Source organism: Thamnophis sirtalis, unplaced genomic scaffold (genome assembly GCF_051295495.1).
Source record: "Thamnophis sirtalis isolate CommonGarterSnake01/CBP01778 unplaced genomic scaffold, rThaSir2_p1.2 scaffold_3, whole genome shotgun sequence".
In the NCBI taxonomy this organism is placed as follows: Eukaryota; Metazoa; Chordata; class Lepidosauria; order Squamata; family Natricidae; genus Thamnophis; species Thamnophis sirtalis.
The window spans coordinates 16856209-16874788 of NW_028261383.1; the positions used below are offsets into that span (position 1 = coordinate 16856209).

Sequence of the window (18580 nt, forward strand, 5' to 3'; positions counted from 1 at the left end):
GAGAGCTGGAATCTCTCTTGGGAATGGATGGACTTTTGATTACCATCTGAGATGTCCTGACTTGAGAATTCATGATAGATCCTCATGGAACACAGCTCCTGAGAGGGATTGGATGGAATCCTCTTTCTCATAGGTTCTCTGGTCTTTAGAGGGAAAGACTTGGAGAAAAGAGAATAGAAAAATACATCACACAACATGAAGTGGATTCTAGTTCTCAATAAACAACTTCAATTCCCCAGTATGGGAACCACATCAGCTCTTTTCCAGTCCTCTGGCACTGGGGAACTGCCAGAGGACTGGAAAAGAGCTGATGTGGTTCCCATCTTCAAGAAAGGAAAAAAAATAGATCCAGGAAACTACAGACCTATCAGCCTGACCTCAATACCAGGAAAGATTCCGGAAAAGATAATCAAGCAACGAATTATCGAACACCTAGAAGTAAATAAAGTAATAGCCAAAAGCCAATATGGGTTTGCCTAAAAGATCATGCCAGACTAATCTTATTGCATTCTTTGACAAAGTGACAAAATTAGTGGACTAGAGGAATGCCATCAATATAGTTTACTTGGACTTCAGTAAGGCATTTGATAAGGTAGACCATAACCTACTACTAGTTAAAGTAGAAGAATGTGGATTAGACAGCATCACCACCAGATGGATTTGTAACTGGCTGACCAATCGAACTCAACATGTAGTCCTCAATGGAACTTCATCTACATGGAGGGAAGTATGCAGTGGAGTACCTCAAGGCTCTGTTTTAGGTCCAGTACTCTTCAACATCTTCATCAATGATTTGGATGAGGGAACAAATGGGGAACTCATCAAATTTGCAGATGACACCAAGCTGGCAGGAATAGCCAACACTCCAGAAGATAGGCTTAAGATACAGAAGGATCTTGACAAACTTGAACATTGGGCACTATCTAATAAAATGAAATTCAATGGTGAAAAGACTAAGGTTCTACATTTAGGCAAGAAAAATGAAATGCACAGGTACAGTATAGTGGTACCTTGCTCAATAGTACTAACTGTGAGAGGGGTCTTGAGTCCTAGTGGACAACCATTTAAATATGAGCCAGCAGTGTGCAGCAACTGCCAAAAAAGCCAACACAGTTCTAGGCTGCATAAACAGAGGGATAGAATCAAGATCACGTGAAGTGTTAATACCACTTTATAATGCCACACTTGGAATACTGCATTCGGTTTTGGTCCCCACGATGTAAAAAAAGATGTGGAGACTCTAGAAAGAGTGGAGAGAAGAGCAACAAAGGTGAGACTAAAACATATGAAGTGATATTTGGTTGCACGCCAGCTGTCAGCTCCCTGATATTTTGTCCTTCTGGAGGGCCAGGGAAAGCCATTTTTGCCCACTCCAGGCTTCAGGAAAGCCTCCGGAGGCTGGGGACAATGAAAAACGGTCCCAGCGGGCCAACTGGAAGTTTGTTCCTGATCGTCCGGTTGGCCTGTTGGGGCCGGTTTTTGCCATCCCCAGGCTCCAGAGGATTTCCTGAAGCCCGGGGAGGGTGAAAATGGCTTCCCCAGCTCCCTGAAGGCCCTTCAGAAGCTAGAAACTGATTGTTTCCTAACTTCCAGTTGGCCCGTTAGGGCCGTTTTTTGTCCTCACCAGGCTCCCGAGGCATACCATAAGAAAAAGATTCACCATCATTGGCCTAGAACGTGCAAGAAAGGAACAGCTCTCTCCAGTCTGTGCTCCAGAATGGATAACAGAACAATGTCCTGCAATAACTAGTAAAACATCTCCTCCACATGTTATGAAGATGAGAGAAGTATAGAAGGCAGGTGTGAAATACTCAAAACACATTCTCTATTCTCTTCTGGACTTCCAAGAAGAAGGTCTCTCACCTGCAATTCGACTTGCTCCTTCAGCTCCTCTGCCTGACTCAGGAGGAAGCCTTCTGCCAGGGCCACCGCTTGGCAGCTGGTCTCTGCTCCACACTCTCGCACCCAGGTCTTCATCGGCAGGGGCAGAAGGGCCAGGAGCTGCTCCAAAACAACCAGATCCAACATTTCAGTTTTAGTGTGCTTTTCTAAACTCAGCCATTGACTATAAAAGTTGTGGAGTTGGCTGCAAAGTCCTCGGGGACCTTCAGCCTCCTGGTATTGGATGTTTCTGAAGTTGCAGGGCTGAATCTCTGAACGGATGACGGTTTTATTCCCCAGGATCTTCTGTCCAGTTCTTGCCCAGATCTTCCCACAGCTGCCTGACTTGACATCCGAGGCGCTTTTTCCAGTACCCTCATGTGGTAACGGTTGTTTCCGCATCCTTTCTCTGTCCGGTTGGAAAATTCCAGATCGTTCTTAGGAATCTTGTAGATCTCCAAACACCTTTCAATTCATAGGATCTTCTCCCAAGAGTTAACTTTTTGTTTTTAGGAAGGTTGTTGTGATGACTCTAGTTTCTGCATCTGAGATGGAACAGAAATATAAATTCAAAGAATGAGAAGGTGATGGATTTAAGCACAGAACAACATTCATTCTCATTAATGAGAAGCTGATAATGTATTGCAGTTGTATTGAGATGGATCTTGTGAGTATTTCTGTGTCTGTGTGTCCATCAGGCGTGGTGCAAAATGTAGTCCCAGTTTTCATCAAGACATGGAATATGTTATATAAATGTTTTATGTTTGGAGGATTTTCTATTCCCCCCCCCAAAGGGTAGGCTAGTTTTTTTAAAAGGTTTGATTAGATTAGTTTAGGTTACGATGGGATAAGATAGAATAATTTATTATCACTTTGAATGTACAATAATCGGCATACATTAAAATGAAATTTCGTTGCAGCTCTGAAAGGTCACCATATCCAATATACAATACTAAAACATGAGAAACTAAATACATAATTATGCATATGCTCACATATATTATATGACAGAGAAACAACAAGTTTAGTTCCGATGTATACATGTACCTGACAAGAAAAAATGAATCATTCATTTATTTATTTATTTATTAATAAAATTTATAGGCCGCCCAATCCCGAAGGACTCCAGGCGGCTTACAAAAAGAAGAGGAAGAAGAAATAATAAAATAAATAAATAAAAGACAGATTTAAAATCACAACACACGCATTCATTTTGATCGGGGCTGGACCTCAACAGTGAGGTCAACAGCCCCAGGCCTGCCGGAATAGCCAGGTTTTAACAGCTTTCCTGAAGGCCATGAGAGTGGGTATGGTCCGGATCTCTGGGGGTAGCTCATTCCAAAGGGTCGGAGCAGCCACAGAGAAGGCTCTCCTCCGGGGAGCCGCCAGCCGACATTGTCTGGCTGACGGCATCTGAAGGAGGCCTAATCTGTGGGATCTCACCGGCCGCTGGGAGGTATGTGGCAGTAGGCAGTCTCGCAGGTATGCTGGTCCTAAGCCATGTAGGGCTTTAAAGGTAATAACCAACACCTTGAATTGCGTCCGGAGACCAATTGGTAGCCAGTGCAGCTCGCGGAGGACAGGTGTAACGTGGGTGTACCTCGGTACACCCAATATCGCTCGCGCAGCTGCATTCTGGACTAGCTGCAGTCTCCGAACACTTTTCAAGGGTAGTCCCATGTAGAGCGTGTTGCAGCAATCCAGCCTTGAGGTGACAAGGGCATGAGTTTAGCAGGCGGAAAGCATGCAGAAAAAAGCTGTTAACAGAATCCAGCAGTTCCTCGGTAGGTCAGAGGAAAGTTCTCCAAAACTGACAGTAGGGGCAGCAGCCATATTTAAATGACCGCTTTAAAGTTGGGGCAACCAGACTAAGCTGTTTGTACAGGAGCGGTGTTAGAACGGAATGCTGGATTCGGGGGAGAGAGTGCCAACCCAAATGTAACAAGATTAAATTTGGATCTAAAAAGAGACCCGGAGCAGAATTAGCGGCTAATTGGCAGTCAGGATTCTTAATGGAGGAAGAAAGATAAAGTGGAGATCAAAACGTAAAAGCCTTAGAAGATTTAAAGATTTAAACAATTCAGGGGGAAAGTTCCTTTTTTCTTTTACTTCATTTTTTCCTCTTTTTTTTTTTTGAGGATTGACTTTTGACAGCTTTTGACAGCCTGCTGGTTGGAGTGTACTCAGAGGGAGAATTCAGCTCAGGAAAAAAGAGAAAAGCGGGTAAAAGAGAGTTCAAATGAAGAACAAGAAGATATTATGGAAGAAAGAGGGATTGAAAAAGAAAAATATTTAGTTGATTTCACTGGGACTCACAGTGGAATACAAAAAGCAGACAAGGGGGAATGTTCCCCCCAAAAGAAAAAAAATCAAGAGTAAATAAGGGATTAATGGGGAAAGATTGGGAGAAAATCTGCGGAAACTTATCACAACAATAAAATTAAAAGGGAGAAAAAGGACTTTGAAGAAAAAGCCCAACAATTATAAAAATCAGAAAAAGACGAAGCTAGGAGAATGGGTAGAATGGGTAGAAAGAAGAGAGCCTAAAAGAAGTGGAAAGGAGGAAGGGAAAGAAGGGATATATTAGTAGAATAAAATGAAATGTGTTGACATTGTTAATGATATGTAGGTAATTAAGAAGTGAGGGAATTATACTAACATTAATTGTGGTTAACTAATTAGGTTAAATGCTTATTATATAATAACTGAATTTGAGGATGTATGCTACCTATAGAAAAATAGAATAACAGATGGAAAATGAAATGATAAACTTGGTTTAACTTTGAAGGGGAAAATAATGATATTGTTTATGTATATGAATAAGAATCCTATTATTTATCTTCTTGTGTACTTATGATTATAACTTTGTGGCTTGTATCTTACGATTTATACCGTTATATCCTTGTATGATTTGTGTGGATTGCTTATTTAGTATCCTGACTATCACTAATGGTTGTATCGTATGATTTATGATGAATGTATTTTATGAAAACTGTGATCATGATTTATCACTTATTGCTTGTATCTACACTGAGAGCTTATGTATGTCCAATCACACTTGGCCTATAAAGAATTATATATATATATATATATATATATATATATATATATATATATATATATATATATATATATATATATATATATATATATATATATATATATATATATATATATATATATATATAAATAAAGGTTTGAATGAACATACCTTAAAATGATGTTCACGCACCCTCTTAAGCATGGAGGAATTGAGCCTAGCTTATTCTTTGTCTCCAAAAAAAATGCACGAATGATTTTAAGCTTAAATGTCCAAAATGGAAAACCAAAGATAATACCAAGGAAAAAGGGTGACTAATTTAACTACCGAGAATCCATCCCCAAGGAAAAAATAGCAAAAATAAAACCTTATAAAACCACTAATGTCAGAGAAGAAAGTGGGGAATCCTATTAGATACTTTCACTTCTCTGCAGCTGGGGCATCTCCTTACCAATCCTTCTTGATTGACTTCTATCAAAGACTCAAAGGACTGGACTGATATTGAAATATGCTTTTTGATATCCATTTCCTACTTCTTTATTCTAACGATTTAAAGATAGAGCGTTAATAACAATCCTTTGATTAAGTGTGAGAAACACCGGACTCATCGGGCACACGGTGCAAATGCTGCGTATCAGACCCATATTTGCACCTCCGTCCCTGCAAGGTCTCCCTTCTTTTTTTGCGGGAAGAGACCCTTTGCGATCGTGGGAAAAGGCTGGGAAGCAGCACCCCAGTTCCAGTCCTCGCACATCCGTCCTTGCACCCAGAATCAGCAGGAGGACTTCGATCCTGCCTCCACTCCCCCAATAAATGGGGAGAAACGCCCCCTCCCCTTTTGGGAATCCCCATTTCTCTCCTTTGCTGGGAGAACTCCCGGATGGAACCTGCACTGGAAATGGCGGGAGGGGAACATGGGACCCCGGACTCCGACCCTGCAAGAAGACTTGGCACGTCTCCATGCACCCCTCCAAAGCGGGAGCCCTTTGCAAGGGCAGAGGCGCCACTCACGCAACTCGGGAGTCTCATCGGGATTCGCGTCTCTGCAAAGGCATCCTGGCAGCCTCTCCGCCTCCCGCAAACGGCCCCGCCGCTCACTCACACCTAAAGCCCCTCCCAGTGAACTACCTGGAAAACACACCTCTTGTGCTAAAGGAAGAGCCCGACGCATGCTCAGTTTCTTCCTCAATCTGAGAGCGCCCCCTGGTGGACTCTGCAAAGTGCCAGCATGCCCTGAAAGGGCGGGAAGGGAAGCTAGACATGGGAGGAGGGGAAGGGATGATGGGCATGGGAGTAGGAGGAAAGGATCCCTGTCCGAGAAAAGCGTCTCCAGTGGTGGTAACTTTTCCATCTTCCTCTCCTTCCTGTGCAGGAACCGGTTGTGGAGAGGGAGAAAAATCTCTCTGGAGGATTTGAACTCAATTCCCTCAAGAATAGCAATAGCAATAGACTTATATACCGCTTCATAGGCCTTTCAGGCCTCTCTAAGCGGTTTACAGAGAGTCAGCATATTGCCCCCAACAATCTGGGTCCTCATTTTACCCACCTCGGAAGGATGGAAGGCTGAGTCAACCCTGAGCCGGTGAGATTTGAACCGCTGACCTGCTGATCTAGCAGTAGCCTGCAGTGCTGCTTTTAACCACTGCGCCACCTTGGCTCTGAAGAATCGCCCTAAAAGCACTGCAGATTGGAGGGTGCAAAAGGGCCCAAATCCTGTCAGGAACGGCCAGAAGATGAGGACCACAAGGCTCTTTAGGAAACACAATTTGTATTTTGTGCTGATTGCGAACGTCAGACTGAAAGGGAAGATGGGGCAGGGAAGCCACAATCAGGAAAACTGAGATTTTTTTAAACCTTGTTTTTGTTCTCTAGTTCTGTATACATACCTGCACGGGTGAAGCCAAGAATTATTGGAAAGACCAAGTGGCTACTTGTGAAAAACTAAATAATGCTCATGAAAAAGAAAACCAGTCTCAAAATGGGGAAAAAGTTGAAACTGGTGGATGTTCCAGAAACTTCACCTCACAACGAGCCTCCTTGGAGGGCAAATGAAGAGAATGGGAGAAATGGTGTCGCCTCTGCGACAGGAGAAAAAGGAGAATTGCAAAATGATGGAAACAAGATTACGGAAAAGGGAATATAAAATTAAAATACCACGAGGGGCAAAAAAAAAAAAAAAGAGGAAGCATGTATTATTTAGAGGTTAAACCAAACACCCTCGGGAAATACAAGTAGGAATTTAAGACCTTTCTAGAATTTAAGGCATCTAGGATATGAATAAAAAGAAAAGTACAATTGTGGTCTAATTTTGTATGGCTCCCAGTCTGATTTCCATTTTTGCAATGCAACATTGGACAATAACTGGCAGAAAATTCAAATTAGTGCCTTTTCCCCATTTTGACAGATTCATCTAGGGTTGTAGTTGTAGTTTATTCAATTAGTATGCCGCCCTATTCCCGAGAGACTCAGGGCGGCTAACAACCAAAGGGAGAGGGGGGGATACAAACAGGAAAACAAAAGACAGACAAATTAAAACACAGCAACAGTCGCAACAATTCAAGTGGGGCTGGAAATCAGCCCTAGGCCTGCCGGAACAACCAGGTCTTAGTGGCTTTGCGGAAAGCCGGAAGAGTGGTGAGGGTCCAGATCTCAATGGGGAGATCGTTCCAGAGGGCCGGAGCAGCCACAGAGAAGGCCCTCCCCCGGGGAGTTGCCAGTCGACATTGGCTGGCCAATGGAATTCGGAGGAGGCCTATTCTGTGGGATCTGATCGGTCGTAGGGAGGTAATTGGCAGGAGGCGGTCTCTCAAGTACCCAGGTCCAATATCATGCAGAGCTTTAAAAGTTACTATTTGAATAAACAGCTTCAATCCAGCAGGAGTCTCTGAAACTCATAAGTTTGTCCCCCATCCAAATGCTTCCCCCAAATTGCCAATTAACTATTTTTAGGGATTTTCTCATTATGGTATAGTAAAGAGATACAAAGACAGCATTTGTTTTTCCCATAAAAAATTTATTAGACATACTTAAAACTCCCACTCCTTACTTGTAAAGTTCATGCTAACCACACTTTATTTTACTCTCTTCCTATTACTATAGGTTAGCAACTATTTCTATCTTACTGGATATATCTATTTCTTTCCCTATGTTTATATACGAAAACTTTTTTCGCTCTTGGGTGGATTTGTCAAAGGGTCCCACAGGTACTTTTTCAAAAGGCAACTGGAATTTCTATTTTCTTGAAGATGTTTCGCTTATTCAAGGAGATGCTTCTTCAGAACAAAAGATGCTACTTGGATGAGAAAAAGGTTTTCAAGGAAACACAATGGAAGTCCAGTTGCTTTTTGGAAAAGTACCTTTGGGACAACGAAGACCTGGATGTATGAGAATCTCCATAGGCATTTGTCAAGGGGATTTTGGCCACTTCTCATCTTGAAGCTTTTTCCAGATTTCACAAATGTATATGGCTTCTACACCATGTGGATCCTTATATGGGAGTTAAGAGAACGGTTCATAATAAAGCTTTTTTCACATACCATACATTTATAAGGCTTCTCCCCTGTGTGAATCCTTTTATGGGTGTTAAGATTACTGTTTGAGGAAAAAATCTTTCCACATTCAATGCATTTATAAGGTTTCTCCCCTGAGTGGATTTTTTTATGGGAGGTAAGGTTACTACTGGCAGCAAAGCATTTTCCACATTCCATGCATTTATACGGCTTTTCCCCTGTATGTATCCTACTATGGTAAATAAGTTGGCTGTTCTTAATGAAGCTCTTTCCACACTCCATGCATTTATGTGGTTTCTCCCCTGTGTGGATCTTTGTATGTGCAATAAGATCACTGTTCTTAGGGAAGCTCTTTCCACACTCTATGCATTTATAGGGCTTCTCTCCTGTATGAATCCTATTATGGCAAATAAGTTGAGAGTTCTTAATAAAGCTCTTTCCACATTCCATGCATTTATAGGGCTTCTCCCCTGTATGGATACTACTATGGTAAACAAGTTGACTGTTCTTAATAAAGCTCTTTCCACACTCATTGCATTTATGTGGTTTCTCCCCTGTGTGCATATTTATATGTGCAATAAGATCAGTGTTCCTAGGGAAGCTCTTTCCACATTCCATGCATTTATATGGCTTCTCTCCTGTGTGGATTCGTTTATGAAGAGAAAGAGAAGAATTTTGACAGAAGCTCTTTCCACACTCTGTACACTTATACGGCCTCTCCCCTGTATGGACCGAGTAATGGGAAGTAAGAGAATTACTAGATAAGAAGGTCTTTCCACATTCCTTGCATTTATAGGGCTTCTCTGTAGTGTGGATTCTTGTATGTGAACTTAGATGAATTCTCTGTAAAAATGACTTTCCACACTCCATGCATTTATAAGGCTTTTCCCCTTTGTGGACCATTTCATGTAAAAAAAGATCTCTGAGTGGGCTGAAGCTCTTCACATACTCCATACATTCATAGGGCTTTTCTCTTGTGTGGATCTTCTTATGATCGTGAAGTTGACAGTGTGTAGGAAAGTTCTTTCCACACTCCTTGCAGTTATACATCTTATTCCGTTGGTTGATCCTTTTATGGGAAGTAAGACTCCTTCTCCGAGTAAAAGTATTTCCACACTCCATGCATTTATAGGGCTTCTCCCCTGTATGGATCCGGTAATGAGAAGTTAGAGAACTACTAAGAGAGAAGCTCTTTCCACACTCCATGCATTTATAGGGCTTCTCCCCTGTATGGATCCGATAATGCGAAGTAAGAGAACTACTAAGAGAGAAGCTCTTTCCACACTCCATGCATTTATAGGGTTTCTCTCCTGTGTGGATCCTTTTATGGGAAGCAAGACTGTTGCTCCAAGTAAAGCTCTTTCCACACTCCATGCATTTATAGGGCTTCTCTGTTGTATGGATCCGGGAATGCAAAGTAAGAGAAGTACTAAAAGTGAAGCTCTTTCCACACTCCATGCATTTATACGGCTTCTCTCCTGTGTGGATCCTCATATGACATGTAAGGTAAGTATTCCTACTAAAGCTCTTTCCACACTCCATGCATTTATATGGATTCTCTCCTGTGTGGGTTCTTTTTTGAGATCTACGGGACCCATTTTTATGAGTAAGAGAGTGGGTCCATTTATGAATATTTCCATTGTCTCTACATAAATAATCTTCTCCTTTCGTTTGGGTTTGATTATGTTTATCTATATCTAATTTGATGATGAATGGTTTTGAACATTTTCCAATATGTTTGTTTGTTATTTTTTGTTGCTGGACCACAGAGGCTTTCATTGATTCAAGAACAGAAGATGAACTTTCCTGACTGAAATTATTTGAATGGTTTCTATCATCACTTTCTACTTCCATTAGAATTATAGGGTTCTTTGTATTGTATCCACAACTGACCATTTGCAATACTTCCCTGAAATCTTCATCTTCTCCTCCGCCATAACCTTCACAGGAAAAGAAAAACTAAAATAACTTTAGGGAAAAAGAATAAAGCATCGGAAGTTTGAACATAATGAATAACTAACCACTTCAAAACTGTGATCACAGTTGTGTTTGAAGATTAGAAAGGATAAATTATGTAAAGGTGGGCACTATAATATAACATTAGAAGGGGGGATTTGCCTTTTCTCTCTATTTTAATTTCATCATACTTTTTTCTTATTCATTAATCACATTACTCTTCTGCTCTGTATGGGGCTGTCAGAGGGCGGACCAATAAGGAGGCTGCGTTTTCCTGCCAGCTGGCTGCTTATGTCTCAGGCAATTAGGAGTGTCGGGCAGCCAGCAATGTTTTTAGGTGGCGTCGTAACCCCCGAGGACTTAACACCTTCTTTATTTCCTTTTCCAAATTTGTAGTTTTTATCCTGATAAAATGTCTGGCATGTTCTTACCCAAAGAAGCCACGTTCTTATGATTTTCCAGCATGACTTCCCAATACAGTGCTTTTTGATCAACACTCAGCTGAGACCACTCCTCTTCGGAGAAATACACAGCCACCTCCTTAAAGGACACAAGACCTTCCTGAATGAGAAGAAAAAAGAACAAAAATAGGGAGGATTTCAAGATCTGTCCTTCTTGTTTAAATACAATACAATACAATACCAGAGTTGGAAGGGACCTTGGAAGTCTCCTAGTCCAACCCCCTACCTAGGCAGGAAACCCTATACTGTTTCAGACAAATGGCTATCCAACATCTTCTTAAAAATTTCCAGTGTTGAGGCATTCACAACTTCTGGAGGCAAGCTTTTCCACTGATTAATTGTTCTGTCAGGAAATTTCTCCTCAGTTCTAAGTTGCTTCTCTCCTTGATTAGTTTCCACCCATTCTTGTTCTACCCTCCGATGCCTTGAAGAATAACACTGCTATCATGTCTCCCCTAGTCCTTATTTTTATTAAACTAGACATACCCAGTTCCTGCAACCGTTCTTCATATATTTTAGCCTCCAGTCCCCTAATCATTTTTTTCCGCTGCTATCACTTCAAAAGTGCCTCTTTTCTATTTCAATGGAGTCGGGGGATTTCTTTCATGGAATTTGAACGGAGGCAGGCCTGACAAATAGGACTATCTGTATATTCTAGAATAGATAATGGAACAATGTCCTGCAAGAACTAGTAGAATATATCCACGTTATGAGGAAGAATTATTGAAGGGAAGGGTCTAGAATTTGAACACATTATTTACTCCCTTCTGACTTTCCAATATGAAGATATCTCACCTGCAATTTGACTTGCTCCTTCCGCTCCTCTGCCTGACTCAGGGGGAAGCCTTCCACCAGGGCCACCACTTGGGAGCTGGTCTCTGCTCCACACTCTTGCACCCAGCTGTCCATCGGCAGGGGCAGAAGGGCCAGGAGCTGCTGCAGAATAACCAGGTCCGATGTTTGGGTTTTAGTGTGCTTTTCAAACCTCAGCCGTTGACTATAAAAGTTGTAGAATTGGCTGCAAAGTCCTCGGGGACCTTCAGTCTCTTGATATTGGATGTTTCTGAAGTTACAGGGCTGAATCTCTGAAGGGATGATGGTTTTCTTCTCTGGGATCTTCTGCCCAGTTCTTGCCCAGATCTTCTCACAGCTGCCAGACTGAACAGCCGAGGGACCTTTTCCAGTTCCGTCACTTGCTAATTGTTTCTGCATCCTTTGTCTGTCCTGTAAGGAAATTCCAAATAGGTCTGAGGAATCTTGTGGACACCTTTCAATTCATAAGACTATTCCTGTTGTTGCAGAGTTGGCCACAAAGGCTATCCAGGCCTCTTCACCCAAGAGTTAACTTTTTGCTGTTAGTAAGTTTGTCGAGATGACTCTTTTTTCTGCATTTGAGATGGAAAAGAAAATAAATTCAACGAATGAGAAGGTCGTGGACTTAACCAGTGAACAAAATTCATCCTCACGGAATCGAGTCTTTTCCTAAGCTGGTAAAAGATTGGAGTGGCAATGCACAAATGGATGTTCTGTATGCCTGTCTGTCTGTCTGTCCATCAAGTGTGGTGCAAAAAAATGGTCTTAGATTCTCGATGGGACTCCCGAGTTGCGTGAGTGGCGTCTCTGTTATATCAAATCAATTTCATTTTGGGCAGAATTTCTATTTCTTTTTCCTCCAAATGAAAAATGGCTTTAAAAAAAAAATGCTCAGCAGCACAAAAAAGAATTAGAAATTCAGAAAGCTGAACTAGAGAACACCTCACCTTGTGTTCGTGTAACTAGATCACAGGCTGCCAAGTCTTTCAAGTCTTTCGGAATTGCTGCTCTTGGGAATCAAGTTATTGATTTAGCCAAAGGGAGGAGTAGAAATTAGTGCCAACGAGAGGCGCAGTGTAGTGTAGAAGTGCAGGTCGAAAAAAACGTCACCTCAAAGCGCAAAAGATGCTTTAAGCCATCCTTTGTCTCCATCACCTGTAAAGAGATCAAAACCCTTGTCTGAAAAGTCTGTGATCATAATCAAAGACACTCCTGAGGAAAAACTAAAAAAAGAGGTGGGACGGACAGCATGTAAGTTGAAGATTGCAAATGTGTCTCTCTCCAAAACTATTGAAAAGGAAGAGCCCAGCCCTGAAAAATTATGTCCACAGCAACAAGAAGATAAGCTGCTCTCTGAACTCACTTTGAACTTAAATGAATCTCCACACACACCTGTCTCTAAAGGAAGCCTTCGCTCAGTGCGCCAAAGCCTGATGGGCAGATCCTCCACAAATTCTAGAGCCTCTCTGGCCAACAGATACTGGCTAAATACTGAAAGGGAACAAATTGTCTTGCGACGCAGTAGCAGGACTGTATCCAAACAAGAATCTATCCAGCAAGCACCTGTGCATATGCAAACAGTAAGGTTTTTTTTCTTTTCAATTTTATAAGTTTCTTGGCCATCATTCCAAGTGTTGTCCTTTCAGAGGATATAATTCAAAATAAATGTCTCCATCAAACTATAAAAATACTGAACATTTAAAAAAAGTTTTACTGAACTTTTAAAGAAGTTCAATTTGTTAAAAGAAAAAAGTTTATATGCAGTTTCAAACTAGCTATGAGGAAGTTTGGTGTAGTGGTTAAGACATCAGGCTAGAAACTACAAGACAATGAGTTCTAGTTCCATCTTATCTGGATAGCTTGGACCAGTCAAACTCTCAGCAAATCTAGACAATGGCAAATCACTTCTGAAATCTAGCCAACGAAACTGATAGTCCAGATAGTTGTCGGGAGTCAAGGCTAACTCTAAAGCACATCCCTCCCAAAGTTAGATATAGTCAGTGGTGGGATTCAGCCAGTTCACACCACGGACTGTTCTGTTTCTGAGCAGTTTGGTGAACTGGTTGTTGGAAGAAATCATTAGGGCAGAGAACCAGTTGTTAAATTATTTGAATCCCACCACTGGATATAGTTCCACTTTAAGAGTGAAAGTGTTTAATACAGCATGGTTTAGTTAAGGTGTAGGGTGTTTTCAAAACTCGCTAAAAGTGATCCTAGATGAAACTGATTTAATCAGTTTGGGGCTGCTCCAAAGTCCCTCATCCTAATACCTCTGCTGTACTGACCTTCATGAAGGCCTAGTAAATGCCAGCCTCTGTTTTGCTGCTTGCTTTCAGCTGCCATTGAAACGGGGAGGGGGAGCATTGTATGTGGGTGGGGAAGTGTCAGCACAGGAGTGACTGTATGAAGAGGGGTGTTACTACAAATGTTGCAGATAAAGGATTTGCCGCCAAGGCCAACTGTCCGGCATACCAGCCTGATGATGCTTTTTAAAGATGTCTCCCACATGACACCTGTGGGGTGTGCTGATTGGACTATGAGCTGAGGTTACGGGGGGGGGGGGGGGTTGGGTCACATATTGATATCTATGATTGCGCACACTTTTGCCTCAGACCTTGCTTTGCCTAGCTACTATCTACTCATAACCAGTAAAAGTACTCTTAATTCTGCAAAATGGAGTTGAGTGGTTTCTTTCTTGGTTACTGAGTGAAGCAGCCCTGACAGTAAATGAGCACAATGAAAATTTCTTGTTTTTAAATTTTGAAATAGTTTTAGCGATGATGATAAGTGTATTAAGTGTTTATTGATGGTTGTTATCATTATATATGCCACCAGTCACATGTTTGTGAAATGGGTAGCTATATGTATTGGAGAAATAAAGCACAGCTGAATTAGCGTAAAAAAAATAAATAAATCAACGTTTACCCTACACTTAGGGTTCATGCAAGATGCCAAACCTTAAAGAGCCTAAGAAACTGGAACGGAATACAGAAATCTTACAAACGTATCTTGTGCTTCATATCAAGACATTTAGCCATTAGACATTCATTAAGGACGTTTCTCGCTCTTGTCTAAGTTTGCATATTTGAAATTAACTGGAACCATAGAGAAGAGTTTAGTTTAGTTTAGTTTTCCCTTTATTTGTATGCCGCCCTTTTCCCTGGGGGGACTCAGGGCGGCTCACAGTTCAAAAAGGGAAGGGGGGAAGGACAAACAATTTTCCAAACATGAAGACAATACAACATATTAAAAGAAAGCACAACAGTCACACAATTCGGGTGGGGTTAGAGTCTTAACCCCAGGCCAGCCGGGACAGCCAGATCTTTAAAGCGGCGCGGAAGGACTGGAGGGTGGTGAGGGTCCGAATCTCCACGGGGAGTTCGTTCCAGAGGGTCGGAGCAGCCACCAAGAAGGCTCTCCTCCGAGAGATAAGGAGGAAGTTCAAAAAATGGCTTATCCCAAGAAAGAAAAGTTTACCTTCTGTCAGGGGTCTCAGTGAGGGAATGTAAGAAAACCCCTAACAAGGAATAATACTGAGTGAAAGGATCCCGGGAAGGAACAAGATTCTAACAACGCCATGCAGGTTGAGTTCACATCAAATGAAATGCCAAGGAAATGACTCCGGCATACGATGCTCATTGTCTATTTTTCACGGTTTGCTTTTTGCGAACAAAGTCATACTATAAGACAAAGGCTGCTTCACACAATTTGCCCTGAGTCCAAACTGGTTAATCAACTGTATGGGCAAAGTTCACATGAAACAAAGGACTTGTAAGAACCTTAAAATGATGTCCACCCACCCACCTAATCCTGGATGACCTGATGCTAGTTTAGTCTTCGTCTCTAGAAGAAGCACTAAAGATTTGCCATTTCCATGTCCCAAATGGAAAACCAAAGAACGTGTCAGGAAAACAGGGTGACTAATTTAACTAGCAAGGATCCATTCCCAAAGGAAAAAATTACAAGGAAATCTCCACATATCAGGGAAGAAAATGGGGAACCTTATTAGCTATTTTGACTCCTCTGTAACTGAAAAATTCTTCTTGATCAACTTGGAAACAAAGACTCAAAATACTGAATAATAAGTGCATTCAAAATATACTCTGGATTTCTATTTCCTAGTTATTTGTTCTAATGTTTTCAAAAGAATTGGAGTTAAGAACAACCCATTAAACAAAAAATATCGCAAACAGGGAAGATTAAAGAGGAAGAGTGGAATGTTTCCCCTAATGGAGAAATTGAGAAACACCCAGAGCCAGCAGGAGGTCATCCGGCCAGCCTCCCCCTCGCCCCACGCCTAGGCTACCAAGAAAAGGGGGGAAATGCCCCTTCCCCCTCCTGGCGACCCGCATCTCGGACTCCGACCCCGGAGGAAGAACTTGGCCCCTCTACAAGCAACCCTCCACTGCGGGACTGCTTTGCACGGGTTCAGCGGCCACTCACGGAACTCTGCAGTCACGTCGGGATCCGCGTCTCTGCAAAGACTTCTGGGCAGCCTCAGCGCCTCCGGGAACGGCCCCGTCTCCCACTCACAGCGGGGGGTGGGGGTGGAGGGGCGGACTCGCCTGCAGGCTCTTCAGACGAGCGGCAACAATTCTCACCTGCTAGTGGAACAGAGCGGCGCATGCTCAGTTCTCTGCAGAAGCTGAGAACGCCTCCTGGGGGACTCTTGGCAAAGTGCCAGCATTCCCTGAAAGGGCGGGAAAGTGTAGCCTATCTGGGGGCAGTGGGTGGAGGAGGAGGGGGATGATGGGTATGGGAGTAAGATGAAAGGCTCCCTGTGGGAGGAAAGCCTTGGTGTCTCCAGCGGTGGAAGCTTCTGAGGAGATGGGGAAAAATCTCTCTGGAGAAATTTGAACTCACTTCCCTCAAGAACAGCCACCCTGAAGCCTCAGTAGAGATTGAAGGAGGACTCAAAAGGAGCCAAATCCTGTCATAAATGGCCAAGCGGGCGGAAGATGAGGACCAGGAGACTCTTTACTTAACATATTTCGTATCTTGTGGTTGTTGCAAACTCCATCCTGAAGGAGAGCAAGATGCTTCTTGCAGCAATCTGCCCGTGGGAAAGGGGCCATGGAGGGGGTGGGACAGAAGACTACCTGTGTTTGCCGTATTTCGACAAGATACACAGCGTATTCATAGAATCAAAATCATGTGAAGTATTAGTACCTAAGGCTTTATAAAGCTTTAGTAAGATCACACCTGGAATATTGCATCCAGTTTTGGTCACCTCCATTAGAAAAAAGATGTTGAGGCTTTGGAAAAAAACGCAAAGAACAGCAACTAAGATGATTAAAGGCCTGGAAGCTAAGCCATGAAGAAAGGTGGTAGGATTTGGGTTTGGCTAGTCTAGAGAAAAGAAGGACCAGGGGTGACATCTTAGAAGTCTTCCAGTATTTGAGAAATTGCCACAAAGAGGAGTGGGTCAATTTATTTTCCAAAGGACCAGAAGGTAAGGCAAGAAACTAATCAAACAACCTGGAATTAAGGAGAAATTTCCTAACAGTGTGGACAATTAACCATTGGAACAGTTTTCCTTCAGAAGTTGTGGGTGCTTCATTACTGGAGATTTTTAAGAAGAGACCGGATAGATAGACACTTGTCTGAAATGGTATAGGATCTTCTGCTTGAGCAGGGAGTTGGACTAGAAAACTTCTAAAGTCCCTTCTAGCTCTATTTTGATTCTGAAATAAACTTACCGTAGCTAAACGTTATCAATTTTCTGCCTAGTGACTAGAGATTAGCAGTAGTAATGTTTACTAATTTAGTACACAGGTAGATGATGTGCGTTGGACCATCATCCAAGATGGGCATGGTTAGTTTGGCCATCTGTTTCCACACACTTGAAATGTGCATGCAAATTGTGACGTGGAGAAAATCTTGCCACAATCTATATGCTGTCATACTGAATTGGTAAATTCACAGCTCCCCATGAAATGAAATACTTCCTATGATCTATGTATATTTCTGCATTAGACAATGGGGTTGCATTTGATTAGATTGGCTTAACTCTGTACATGCTGCAATAACATGACAAAATTTATAACATTCAGTGTTGCAGTCAACAGTGAATAGCTGCATGTTAGATGCATAATATGAAGCACCATTTCATCACGGTCTTAGATGGTTGTACCCACTGCTACAACACTGCTAGAACAGTGGCATCAAAATCAAAGCTCCTTTCGATCAGTAGCTTTCCTAAGCTGAAAACATTACTCACTTTGAATGAACTCGTTAACAGCTGAGAACTGTGGGTGTAGTTTTTTATTTGGGCTGATTATAAGATGTATGCCTACAGAGAAACCCAAATTATATGTCTGCTTCCCAAAAAGAAAAGTATATCGCATCACTGTTGGTACATAATTGTTCCATGCAGGTTTCAGTCTTTGATGTTCTGAACACACAGTCCTGGATAAACTACCCAATTGGAAAAATATGTTCAATGTTTCTGCAAGCTTCCAACATTGTTCAATGTATCTTCAACACACTGTGGGTTGTTGGTTGCAGTATTCACTGACAATCCTGGCAATGCGATCATCTGCCACGCAATATTTCTTCAGTTTCAATGGAGGACCATGTTCTGAAAGGAGTTGTTCATAAATTGCATCTCTGTCTTTCTAGACTTTCCGCAGACCATCAATAAACTTCTAAATAGTTGGACGGTACAATCCCAATTGAGTACGCAGTCGTCGTTGAGCAACTTCAGAGATCGTTTATACAATCCTCTCCACTTTACGTTCAGTCAAACAGATTCCACAGGGCTGTTGCAAACAAAGGTAGTCATCTTCCTTGCCCTCTCCTGCCTGGATGACCTATGTCACTGTCCTTGAACCAGAGTTCCATAGAGGTCGCAGCTCTCCTGGCAGATATTTTTCTAGAGCAGCAACATATTCGTCCAAGTCCAGGACAGGCACTAATGC

The 18580-nt window shown here is 42.2% G+C and overlaps 1 protein-coding gene and 1 long non-coding RNA gene across 3 annotated transcripts; both read right to left on the reverse strand.

Annotated features, from left to right (window-relative positions):
- Positions 1-39: 39 nt before the first annotated feature.
- Positions 40-5992, reverse strand: LOC148047303 (uncharacterized). Its single transcript, XR_015696143.1, has 3 exons — positions 5933-5992; positions 1864-2426; positions 40-158 (listed from the first exon to the last, which is right to left on the reverse strand). It is a non-coding gene; the product is annotated as an uncharacterized LOC148047303 (long non-coding RNA).
- A 2070-nt stretch (positions 5993-8062) lies between these two features.
- Positions 8063-16179, reverse strand: LOC106549780 (uncharacterized). 2 transcript variants are annotated; one of them, XM_014067517.2, is made up of 5 exons: positions 16104-16179; positions 12608-12815; positions 11643-12232; positions 10818-10947; positions 8063-10370 (listed from the first exon to the last, which is right to left on the reverse strand). In XM_014067517.2, the coding sequence occupies exons 3-5, from the start codon at positions 12057-12059 to the stop codon at positions 8392-8394; spliced, it is 2526 nt and encodes an 841-aa protein (XP_013922992.2). In that variant the 5' UTR covers positions 12060-12232; positions 12608-12815; positions 16104-16179; the 3' UTR covers positions 8063-8391. The 2 variants fall into 2 exon arrangements, with proteins under 2 accessions (XP_013922992.2, XP_013922993.2); XM_014067518.2 differs by lacking the exon at positions 12608-12815 and having other exon boundaries at positions 16104-16168.
- Between the last annotated feature and the right edge of the window lie 2401 nt (positions 16180-18580).